Source organism: Argiope bruennichi, chromosome 11, assembly GCF_947563725.1.
Source record: "Argiope bruennichi chromosome 11, qqArgBrue1.1, whole genome shotgun sequence".
NCBI classification, from domain to species: domain Eukaryota; kingdom Metazoa; phylum Arthropoda; class Arachnida; order Araneae; family Araneidae; genus Argiope; species Argiope bruennichi.
The window spans coordinates 14,072,911-14,086,153 of NC_079161.1; the positions used below are offsets into that span (position 1 = coordinate 14,072,911).

Sequence of the window (13,243 nt, forward strand, 5' to 3'; positions counted from 1 at the left end):
AAAAGAATAATTTTAGACGACTAGTAATTAAATCATTCAGATCTTAATCTTTCAAACAGAAAATCGAACTTTTTTTTAATTACAAGCTTTTCCACTTGTAGTCAGCATTTTTTTGACGACTAGTTAATTGTTAAAAATGTACCACAATTTATATATGTTATATCAAAATTTGATTTTGATTAGAAAAATATACCAAGTTTTAGCAGACTTTGAATGTAGTTCTTTTTCTTAATTTTAATATTTTAAAACTACTTTACGTTTTACACAAGATTCGTAGCGAAATTATTCTAAAAAGCTTCTAAAAATATTTTAAATGATTAAATAAGGAAATGGAATGATATTAATTTTTTTCTTTGTGTTTCCTCCCTTTAGATAAATAGTTAATACAGATAGCATGACAAAAATCTACATTTTTTTCATAGAATTATTAATAATATGCTATTTTTTGTAATATTTACATCTTTCTTTTAAAGAAATTGTACTCATAGAAAGGGATTATTCGGATATCCATAACGCACCAAATTGAAATATATATATATATTTGTTATTTGACAGATAATGTTTTATTATTATTAACAGATAATTTATTTTCGCACATCGTATAAACTACTGTATTTATACATTATACGATATTATTATATTTATTATAAACGCACTATATTTATCGCTTTTCCATATTACGCATTATCATAAATGATGTTAGTGAAACGATTTATATTTTTTTCTTTGTTTTGTGTAAAATTATTAAAGCATCGTTGGCATCAAGATGAGTTTCTACTATTGACGATTATTATTTCCAAGTTATGTGTTTGAGAATTTTTTTTAAAAATAAGTTTATACAAATTTTGCTTGAGAGATGTAGAACCTTATTGCTAAATTTTTCCCCCTGAACCTACAATTTTTTAAAACTTTTTTTTTATGACACAAGACTTATATGTCCATAAATAATTTCCAGTGATTTAATTGTTTTAACTTTAGAAATGCTAATAGTTTTAAAACAGGAAATCAGAAAAACAATTTTTTTATTTATTTAAGTGGATAATTAGTTATTAAAAATCCTTTCTTTCATTAAAAATATTTCAGCAAATTTTTGTATGAAATACTTTTATTGAGAAAGAGAAATTCACAGGAGTACTTATAATTATTTTTAATGAAATATTTTTTGAAAATATTTATTTTGATTAAGAAAAATATATTACAGTATTAAATAAGTGTCCAATAGACATAAGGACAAAAAACATCAAAGAAATAGTTTCGTTTATTCATTTCTCTTTTAGTCTTTTTGAAGGTAGTTCTAATGCTAAATACTTATTGCCTATTTATTTAGAATACAGACTTTTCGTGGGATATTCAAAAACATTTTCCAAATATACACAGCAAAATATTTATTGTATACAGCATTTCTTTTGATTAAAACTACTTACACAGTTTGTTAGGCGTTATTACATAGTATTTTAAGGTTGCTTCCCTTTAATTTTTTAAAAATAACTTTTTTCGCAATAAATCCGTATTAAAACACATCAACGTCTTTATGCAAAGAATATTTGTTGAATAAAATAATAAACATTTTAGTATAATTCTCCAAACATGAACCATGCTTCAACTTGTGTTTCATTTTCTTATTGTAATTAACATTTTTTTTTCCTTTTCATTTTAAAAGGCATCCACCTTTTTACTATAAAGCTTATATTTACAGTTTAATATTCCAACAAAAGTACTTTTAACAATTTTTTTATCTTTATAATTTTCTATTTTCTTGCCTTATAAAATGTTTCATTTTCCCAATTGCAGTTACTTTGGAATTACGTAAAATATTTTTCTGAAATTGACAATCAGAATATGCCTTTCGTATCCAATCAAAACACAATGAAATAAAGTGATTAATCGAGATTTAAGCTCTGAAATTAAAATTATCTAAGGGTATACACAAAAGTACAAATTTCCAGAACTCTAGCATATTATGAAATAAGCGAAAAAACAAACATAGTATTTCATATTCACAAATATGAAATAAATCAAGTTAAAACGGTGCCTTGTTCTTAACTTATAGGTTATGATAGTAAAAATATCATTCTGAATTTTTTTTTTTCGTATCTAACTTAGATATTTATTTCAAACACTCTAAAAAATATCGACGGACAATACAGTTTCAGTATTCGATTGTAAAAGCTTCTAAATATAATCTGAAATATATTCTTATACCACACAATATCATGTTTTGTTCGGTATTTTCAAAGAAATATCTTCTTCAAATAATCAATACCAATAATATCAAGTGTTTCATAGAAAATATTACTTTTAGTACAACAAAAAAATATTTCGAACGTTCCAGTAACATTTGCCGTACTTCCAGAATTAAATAAAGGGGGGTGGGAGGATATCCTATCCCTAATCAATGATTGATATCTCCGTGAAATATAGGTCCCGGAAGCCGTCAGCCAACAGTAGCAAAATCCACTAAAATCTGGCAATACATCAGCGGCGAGCACCCAGATGGACATTTCTCAAAATGTTAACCACCCGGAAGTCAGAACCAGGTATCAATCGGTGCTTACCTTTGAGTAGAGAGATGAGGATGATGAGCTGAGTTGAAGTCCAAAACGACAGATGAATTCCCTTCCCCATGTTTGGTCTTCTGTTCAAAGTATCATCGTTGTCACAGAAGCGGCGGCGGCGTCAAACGATTCCATTTGGCGTCTCGATGGCGGTTTTCTGCCAAGTGCCGTCGCCAATCAGGGGAATATATTGATCGGTTTGCTAGTGGGGAAAGGTTGGATTATAATACAAAAGGGATAATAAAAGGAATAAAAAAAAGAACATCCTCCCACCCACTTCCCCGGCAGTGTTGCAAAACGATTTAATTATCGAAATGGAAATCGCTTGTGTTTAAAAACGATTGAAGTACCGTAGTTTTGTAGTTACTTTTGATGTTTGTGATTTTGTATGGCAAAGGAAAATAGGTGTTAGTAAACGGCAGGGCAGTTCTGTTGTGATTTTTTCTTTTTCTTTTCTTCCCTTTTTTTTCCCTTCTTTTTTTTTTTTTTTAATATTTTGGTATTTTTTGATGCAGAGGTCTAATAATAATTATATTATACAATAAAGTCAGAACAATGACATTATTTTATATTATCTGGATAGAAAAAGATTTTCATGACTATAGTATTTTTTATATGAAAATTTTATTGAGATGTCATTATAATAAATAAATTTTTTCGAGCACATAACAGTTAAAAATTCTTAATTTAAAACACTATGTACCAAATTTCACATTTACAGAAGATTCTACTTTGCTTAGTATTTATAAAATTTTGATTTTAAACTTTGCTACATGTTTTCGCTTTCAAAATTAAAAGGTGCATTTTTTGAAAAACTAAGGCTTCGTCGCATAAGCGTTAAAAGGCATCACCGATAAAACAGCATTGTATTTCGAATATTTAATTAAATAAAAATGCTAAATATTTAATTAAATACTATTTATAATTCTAGCTCCAATCTGCAGTTGAATATTCATTTCATTATATAATTTAAAAAAATTATCATAGAACGATTATATTTTACTGGTATTTTTAATAAAATATACTATTACACGAAAATTATACCAGATATAAATTGTAATCTAATAATGTGAAAAATCATTAATTATCTATATTTGGGAAAACTCATAACTGTAACTTGCCTTTATAAGCAAGTTATAACGGTTTTAATGTTTGACTTCTTAGGGAGAGAATTCGCCCCCCCCCAGAAGTGGGAACTTTCCGGCTCTTATTTCCTGAAGGTCAAAGGAATATTTGACTTAAATTATATATATATTATATATATACTTCTATTTTGCTTTATTGTATTAGACTAACATTATAGACGTTAAAACCGTCTCCTCGATATAACCATTTAGTTTTTTTTTTGTTTTTTTGTTTTGTAGTTGTGTTCGCTTGTTGTGTAGTTGTGTTCGCAGACAGAACAAATGTACTTTCTAAGAATGGATTTCGTTCAAATTTTGTCAAATATTTACGAATTATTTGTTAAGACCATGTGCCAAATTTTATTTGTCTAATGCAAAGTGTTTTTGAATTATTGTTTTCACAGACATAATTTCAAAAATTCGTTGGGATGTCTAAAACGTAAAAATACGTCAAAATCCCGAGTTCGAATTTTTGTCAAATATAATGTTTTTCCTTTATATACTTTGTAATTAGAAAGTAAAACCTGATTCGTTAAATAGCAGTCTATAAGATTACACCACACTTTCTTTATTATTTTTTCACTGTTGATTTTTCTAGTGCAAATTTGGAATTCTGAAAAAAAAAAAAAAAAAATGGGGACTTTTTTGTTTTCAGTGTCTTGAACAAATTCCACACAGTTTATACACAGTGGTGAAAAATAAAAACTAATTAAGGGGAAGATCATTTCTATTGGATTTTTTGGAAGATATGCAAATATTTATCAATTAAAAAAATCTTTAAAATAATTTTTTTATTAATTTTTTCAATAAAATAACTTTTTATTTTCCAGTAAAAGAAAAATAAGTGTAAATGGTGTCTATTATTCTCATTTTATGTGTATGAATGAAATAAATGGGCGTAAATTCATGCAAAATGGTATAGAGCTACCTGTGCGAAATATTTTGAGATAAACGGTAGATTCACTAGCTGTAAGAATGTAACAGAGAAAAAGAAAAATAATACGAAACTGACCAGACTACAATAAACATTCGTTGGATTCAAAAATGCAAATTAAGAAAGGCTGCTTCTAAAATTAAATACGACTGGAGAGAACTAAAATTTTTACCTCATTATCATTTTTTTTTTCTTATTTAAATTAGATGGCATTTTGGGAACGTACTTCTTACTGATACATTTAAGAAAATTCTGCACTTGTTTGTGAATTATGGTATTTTTTGTATTAAATTGCAACGTTTTTGAGGTATAATATAATTGACATGAGAATATCAATTATATCATATAACTGATATCTGCTGAATGATATATAATTCCAGCTTATAAATTTGAAAAATAACAAACTTACTCTATTAAACTATCCTGTAAAATATACGGGCAAAACAAATAAGTAATTGACCTAAAATGACGAAATGAGTAATAATAGAGTTTAAATAATCACAAGTAAGATATTTAATATTTTAAAAAATAATAATTTCAACAGATAGGCGATTTTAATAATCAATAAATGTGTATTTCTAAGCAGTAACGTTTTGAAAGTTATAAAAGCAGAAGTTTTCATCGCTTCATTCTAACGAAAATATAATAACAAATTTTTAAAACTTTTAATTCTGAATTTAAAAGAATCTGTTGGAATGAAGCGGTCGAACTATTTTTCTGCGATATCTTTAGATGGATGAATATCTGTATGATATGCCCTCATTCCAATCACTCACTCTCTTCCTCTCTGTGAGCCCTTGAAAATGTAGTTGTGCGCGTTATGATACAAAATAGAAATGTGCGTTCTTTTTTCCGTGTTTACTTAATGCATGTACTTGTGCGTGTGTAATAAATGTGTGGTATAAATAAGCCATGACCAGGATATCATGAAAAGAATAATGGAACCAAAATAAATTCGAATTATACATTATATTTATAAAAAATTGAAAATTCGAATTCAACGATGGATTTGAATTTAAAACGTCTAAATTGGCAGGGATCCCAATGTATTTTTAGCGCAAAATAAATGCAAAGAGCAAACAAAACATTTTGCTTCAAAGTAATATAAAGGAAGAAGCAAAATTATAAAATAAATACAAAGCAATAAATAGAAATAAAATAAAAATGAAAAACATTACTTTCTTGCTGCTAAAATTTTATATGCGTTTTTATTACCATGAAAAAAACTGTTTCATGAAAAATATTTACTTTTTAAAAGAATTTTACAAACAAAATTAAATTCGCATGCTAATAGATTATTTTCCTACTCAATAAAGAAAAAAGAAACAATATTTTGTATTTAATTTTGGGTATCATTGCTGATTGATACCCATCATGCACTTATTTTTTCTTTCGCTTCTTGCAAAATAAAGAATCTAAATCATTCATTCATTTTTTATTTGAACCGAGTTCATATTTAATTTCTGCAGTCTTTGTCACATATTGCCAGAAACGATTGTTTTATATTTTATTTTTTCTCACAGAATTTTTTTTTTTCGTATTTTTAAATCGTTTGTTAGGTACATTCATTTTCTTCTTATATCTTTGTTTAAGTTAAATACATTGGAAACATCATGGAATTAGAATTGTTGACTGAGTTTTTTAAGGCCTTTCTCTGCCTTTAATTTAAAAAGAAAGTAGCTATAAAATTTTATGTATGTGTAATGTCATCTAATGTCAAAAGCAATAGAATTTCTCCTGTAATATCCCGAATTTATTTTTTTCCATACCATTTCTTTAATTCTTATTACCTGATGTATTCTTAACGCAATGTTTGCATACAATTACATACTATTCAAACAACATCAAATTAAATCTATTCCATGTGTTACTTTTTCTTTAAAAGAATTTTATCTTAATTATTGTTAATTATTTTTCCTTTAGAAGAATTTCAACATAATTATTGTGCTTTATTTAAATTACTTTTAAAATTTGAAATTCTTTTACTGTAACAGCAAATGTTTATTTTAGGTTTATCTTAACATTTTTATGACACACTAGTATCCTTGTATTGCTATCAATAATTCAGAATTCTTTTCATTCAGTTTTCAAAAATTATCATATCAAAATTTTAATCTTACCACTCCTCTTCACTTGAAAACGGATTTGAAACTTTTAAAATTCTAATGAATTTTTTAAATGAATTATTTTATAAATAATATAATATCCATCTCATACCGATTTCAAATACCTAATGAGCATTTTTTCCATGCGTTACTTTTTCTTTAAAAGAATTTTAATTTAATTATTGTTCGTTACTTTTTCTTTATAAGAATTTCAATTTAATTATTGGGCTTTATTTAAATTACTTTTAAAATTTGAAATTATTTTACCGTAAAAGAAAATATTTATTTTAGGTTTATCTTAACATTTTTATGACACACTAGTATCCTTGTATTGCAATCAATAATTCAGAATTCCTTTCATTCAGTTTTCAAAAATTATCATATCAAAATTTTAATCTTACCACTCCTCTTCACTTGAAAACGGATTTGAAACTTTTAAAATTCTAATGAATTTTTTAAATGAATTATTTTATAAATAATATAATTTCCATCTCATACCGATTTCAAATACCTAATGAGCATTTTTTCCATGCGTTACTTTTTCTTTAAAAGAATTTTAATTTAATTATTGTTCGTTACTTTTTCTTTATAAGAATTTCAATTTAATTATTGGGCTTTATTTAAATTACTTTTAAAATTTGAAATTATTTTACCGTAAAAGAAAATATTTATTTTAGGTTTATCTTAACATTTTTATGACACACTAGTATCCTTGTATTGCAATCAATAATTCAGAATTCCTTTCATTCAGTTTTCAAAAATTATCATATCAAAATTTTAATCTTACCACTCCTCTTCACTTGAAAACGGATTTGAAACTTTTAAAATTCTAAGGAATTTTTTAAATGAATTATTTTATAAATAATATAATTTCCATCTCATACCGATTTCAAATACCTAATGAGCATTTTTTCCATGCGTTACTTTTTCTTTAAAAGAATTTTAATTTAATTATTGTTCGTTACTTTTTCTTTATAAGAATTTCAATTTAATTATTGGGCTTTATTTAAATTACTTTTAAAATTTGAAATTATTTTACCGTAACAGAAAATATTTATTTTAGGTTTATCTTAACATTTTTATGACACACTAGTATCCTTGTATTGCAATCAATAATTCAGAATTCCTTTCATTCAGTTTTCAAAAATTATCATATCAAAATTTTAATCTTACCACTCCTCTTCACTTGAAAACGGATTTGAAACTTTTAAAATTCTAATGAATTTTTTAAATGAATTATTTTATAAATAATATCATTTCCATCTTATACCGATTTCAAATACCTAATGAACATTTTTTATTTAAAAACTGAAAAGAAATTGACTTGCAATTAAAAAAAATCTCTTGTAGTTCCATTAATTTCTAATTTATGTTAAATCATTTAATAACTATTTATGCGCATGGTTTTCAAAATATTTACTTCAATATTACCCATGAAATATTGAATAAATATTAATTATTTAAGCTTAATCACTGTTTTTTGTCCGATCTTTTTATCTAATCAGCATTTTTCGTTTACAACAAATTAATAATGCAGTACTATTAACTAGTAAACATGCATGTCCCAGAAAGGTTATCTTTAGTAACGAATATTTCGTCTCCTAAATCTATATCTTCTATCTATACTTATAATAAAGCTCAATGTGTGTGTGTGTGTGTGTGTGTGTGTGTTGGCGCTCTACAGGCCAGGTCATTTGACATACAGCTATCAAATTTGGTACATGTATACCTTAGAGGTCGGGAATGTGCACCTGGGGTCCCTTTTTTTGAAATTTTAATTAGAATTTTAATTATTAATTAAAAACTAACTTTCCCGCCAAAAAAATCTTCCATTTTCCCCACCGCCAACTTTTCCGCCAAAAAAATCTTCCATTTTCGCCACCGCCAAACGAGTAAGGCTTCCGTGTATTTTTTCTCCCAACAGTAATGAGGCTAGGGTTAGTATTTTTCGGCGGATTATTTCAAACGATTCTGTTTATTTTCTTAATGTTTGATGCATTTAAAATTAAACATTGTTAATAAATCGATCCTTCAGATTCATTCTGAAGTACTTTTGAATTAAAATAAAACAGAATAAATGAAATTAAAAATTTCTAATCCGCATAGCGTTACCCCAACTGGCGTAGAAAAAAAAATCCCGTATTTGCGTTACGTAACTGGCGTTGAAAATTCACGCATGCGCTTTGTGTTCTGAATTCCGCATTGTGTTGACGAATTATTATCAACTGATGCGGACTGGATTTAAATTTTTTTTAGGTTCGTTGCATGCTTTTGTAATTAAAATGTATTTATGTTAGTTATATATTTTTTGTATATGCTTATAGTTTTAAGTGCATCGCTTTTTAAGTAGTTTTTTTAAAACCTGTTTTAAACCGTCTATTTTAAACGATTCGTTTCATTTTCTTAGTGTTCGATGCATTTAAAAGTAAACATTGTTAATGAATCGATCTGCTCATGATGAATCTAAGAAAATTTTGTTGACAAATTCTTGAGATAATACGTAAATTGAAAAAGATATTCTTTAGTGCCCATAAAGTTTAAACGCTGAGTGACTCTATTTTCATTAATCAGATTATAAAAAAATTCTTTGTTTCAGTAAAAAATATTATTATATTAATTGCAGATGAATTCTTTCCACTTTAATTTAAAGCATAAATTCTACGGGTGCTAACAGAAAATTAGAGAGATACATATTACGTTATGACTGAAGGCCTTTATAATTTTATGAGTGAATTATATGACTATCAAAATTTGAAGTTTTAAAATATTTTGATGAAGAAGCTATTAAAGTAGGAATTGCATAAAATATTTAAATATAAAAATTTTAATGAACATTAAGATTGGCGAACCGGCTGGTCGACAAATTCTTGAGATATTACATAAATTAAGAAAGATATTTTTTAGTTCCCATAAGGTTTAAATGCTCAGTGACTCTGTTTTCGTTAATCATGTTATTAAAAAAATTAACATTTATTGACGAACACGGACACACTGATATTCACCGTTACTCTGATTAGATGTTACAAAATCTGAATAGATAAACATAAACGTGTAAACAGCTGTGCGCCGGTTTCTATGGCAACACAGCTGCAAAGGGAAAAGAAGTTTCTAATACAGAACATCTGCTTTACACAATTTTATAGAATAACTTTTCCCCTTTTTCGTTTCATTTTTTTTTTTTTAAATTACTTATTTAATAAGAACACCTGCTTTACCCAATTTTTTAGAATAGTTATTTTCCCCTCTTCGCTTGCTTTAAAAAAACATCTATACTTATATATAAAGTTCAATGTGTGTGTGTTTGTGTGTGTTGGCGCTCCTCAGAAAAGACCATTTGACCTACAGCTACCAAATTTGGTACATGTATACCTTAGAGGTCGGGAATGTGCACCTGGGGTCCCTTTTTTTGAATTTTTAATTAGAATTTTAATTATTAATTAAAAGCTAACTTTCTCGACAAAAAATTATTCATTTTCCCTACCACGAAATGAGTAAGAGTTCAGTTTTTTTCCCCGACAGTAATGAGGCTGGGCTTAAGATTTTTCGGCTGATTATTTCAAAGGATTCTGTTTATTTTCGTAATGTTTGGTGCATTTAAAATTAAACATTGTTAATTAATCGATCTTTCAGATTAATTCTGCAATACTTTTGAATTAAAATAAAACAGAATAAAGGAAATAAAAATGTCTAATCTGCATAGCGTTACCCCAACTGGCTTAGAAAAACTCACGCATTTGCGTTACCGTAACTAGCTTTGTAAATTCACGCATGCACATTGTGTTCTGATTGTTGACATGACAACAAATATCAACGGACGATTTAAATTATTTTTAGATTAGTTGCATGCTTTTGTAATTAAAGTGTATTTATGTTAGTTATATATTTTTTGTGTATGCTTATAGTTTTAAGACCATCGTCTTTTAAGTAGTTTTTTTTTTAACCTGTTTTCAACCGATTATTTTAAACGATTGGGTTTTTTTTTTTTTTTTTAGTGTTTGATGCATTTAAAATTAAACATTGTTAATTAATCAATCTGGTCATGATGAATCTGAGAAAATTTTGTTGACAAATTTTTGAAATATTACATAAATTAAGAAAGATATTCTTTAGTGCCCATAAAGTTTAAACACTCAGTGACTGTTTTCAATAATCATATTACAAAAAAAAAAAAAAAAAAAAAAATACTTTGTTTCAGTAAAAAATATTATTATATTAATTGCAGATTAATCCTTTCCACTTTAATTTAAAGTATAAATTCTATGGGAGCCAACAGAAAATGAGAGAGATACATATTACGTTATGACTGAAGGCGTTTATAATATTATGAGTGAATTATATGCCTATCAAAATTTGAAGTTTAAAAATATTTTGATGAAGAAGCTATTAAAGTAGGAATTGCATAAAATATTTAATTATGAAAATTTTAACGAACATTAAGATTGGCGAACCGGCTGGTCGCCAAAGGCGGCTAGTACTTATAATAAAGCTCAATGTGTGTGTGTGTGTGTGTGTGTGTGTTGGCGCTCTACAGGCCAGACCGTTTGACATACAGCTATCAAATTTGGTACATATATACCTTAGAGGTCGGGAATGTGCACCTGGGGTCCCTTTTTTTGAAATTTTAATTAGAATTTTAATTATTAATTAAAAACTAACTTTCCCGCCAAAAAAATCTTTCATTTTCCCCACCGCCAACTTTTCCGCCAAAAAAATCTTCCATTTTCGCCATCGCCAAATGAGTAAGGCTTCCGGGGTTTTTTTCTCCCAACAGTAATGAGGCTAGGGTTAGTATTTTTCGGCGGATTATTTCAAACGATTCTGTTTATTTTCTTAATGTTTGATGCATTTAAAATTAAACATTGTTAATTAATCGATCCTTCAGATTCATTCTGAAGAACTTTTGAATAAAAATAAAACAGAATAAAGGAAATTAAAAATTTCTAATCCGCATAGCGTTACCCCAACTGGCGTAGAAAAAAAATCACGTATTTGCGTTACGTAACTGGCGTTGAAAATTCACGCATGCGCTTTGTGTTCTGAATTTCGCATTGTGTTGACGAATTATTATCAACCGATGCGGACTGGATTTAAATTTTTTTTAGGTTCGTTGCATGTTTTTGTAATTAAAATGTATTTATGTTAGTTATATATTTTTTGTATATGCTTATAGTTTTAAGTGCATCGTTTTTTAAGTAGTTTTTTTAAAACCTGTTTTAAACCGTCTATTTTAAACGATTCGTTTCATTTTCTTAGTGTTTGATGCATTTAAAAGTAAACATTGTTAATGAATCGATCTGCTCATGATGAATCTAAGAAAATTTTGTTGACAAATTCTTGAGATAATACGTAAATTGAAAAGGATATTCTTTAGTGCCCATAAAGTTTAAACGCTCAGTGACTCTGTTATCAGTAATCATACTATTAAAAAAATGCTTTGTTTCAGTAAAAAATATTATTATATTAATTGCAGATTAATTCTTTCCACTTTAATTTAAAACATAAATTCTACGGGTGTTAACAGAAAATTAGAGAGATACATATTACGTTATGACTGAAGGCCTTTATAATATTATGAGTGAATTATATGACTATCAAAATTTGAAGTTTTAAAATATTTTGATGAAGAAGCTATTAAAGTAGGAATTGCATAAAATATTTAAATATAAAATTTTAACGAGCATTAAGATTGGCGAACCGGTTGGTCGACAAATTCTTGAGATATTACATAAATTAAGAAAGATATTTTTTAGTTCCCATAAGGTTTAAATGCTCAGTGACTCTGTTTTCGTTAATCATGTTATTAAAAAAATTAACATTTATTGACGAACACGAAAACACTGATATTCACCGTTACTCTGATTAGATATTATAAAATCTGAATAGATAAACATAAACGTGTAAACAGCTGTGCGCCGGTTTCTATGGCAACACAGCTGGAAAGGGAAAAGAAGTTTCCGAAGAAAATTCACGCATGCGCATTGTTCTGATTGTTGTCATGACAACCACTTGCAACAGACGATTTAAATTATTTTTAGGTGAGTTACATGCTTTTGTAAGTAAATTGTATTTATGTTAGTTATATATTTTTTGTATATGCTTATAGTTTTAAGTACATCGTTTTTAAGTAGTTTTTTTTAAACCTGTTTTCAATGATTTAAATTATTTTTAGGTTAGTTGCATGCTTTTGTAATTAAATTGTATTTATGTTAGTTATATATTTTTTTGTATATGCTTATAGTTTTAATTACATCGTTTTTTAAGTAGTTTTTTTAAACCTGTTTTAGACCGATTATTTTAAACGATTCATTTTATTTTCTTAGTGTTTGATGCATTTAAAAGTAAACATTGTTCATTAATCGATCTGTTCATGATGAATCTGCGAAAATTTTGTTGACAAATTCTTGAGATATTACATAAATTAAGAAAGATATTCTTTAGTGCCCATAAAGTTTAAACGCTCAGTGACTCTATTATCAGTAATCATATTATTAAAAAAAATGCTTTGTTTCAGTAAAAAATATTATT

The 13,243-nt window shown here is 26.9% G+C and overlaps 1 protein-coding gene across 2 annotated transcripts in view; it reads right to left on the reverse strand.

The window, feature by feature from the left end:
• LOC129957369 (uncharacterized) overlaps positions 1-13,243 on the reverse strand; it is a 116,886-nt gene that overhangs the window by 56,946 nt on the left and 46,697 nt on the right. For both annotated transcript variants that reach the window (XM_056069660.1, XM_056069661.1), the window contains one exon: positions 2,556-2,757. In XM_056069660.1, the coding sequence (XP_055925635.1) occupies positions 2,556-2,625 (70 nt within the window). In that variant the 5' untranslated portion in view covers positions 2,626-2,757. Of the gene's footprint in view, positions 1-2,555; positions 2,758-13,243 lie in introns of those variants that run through there.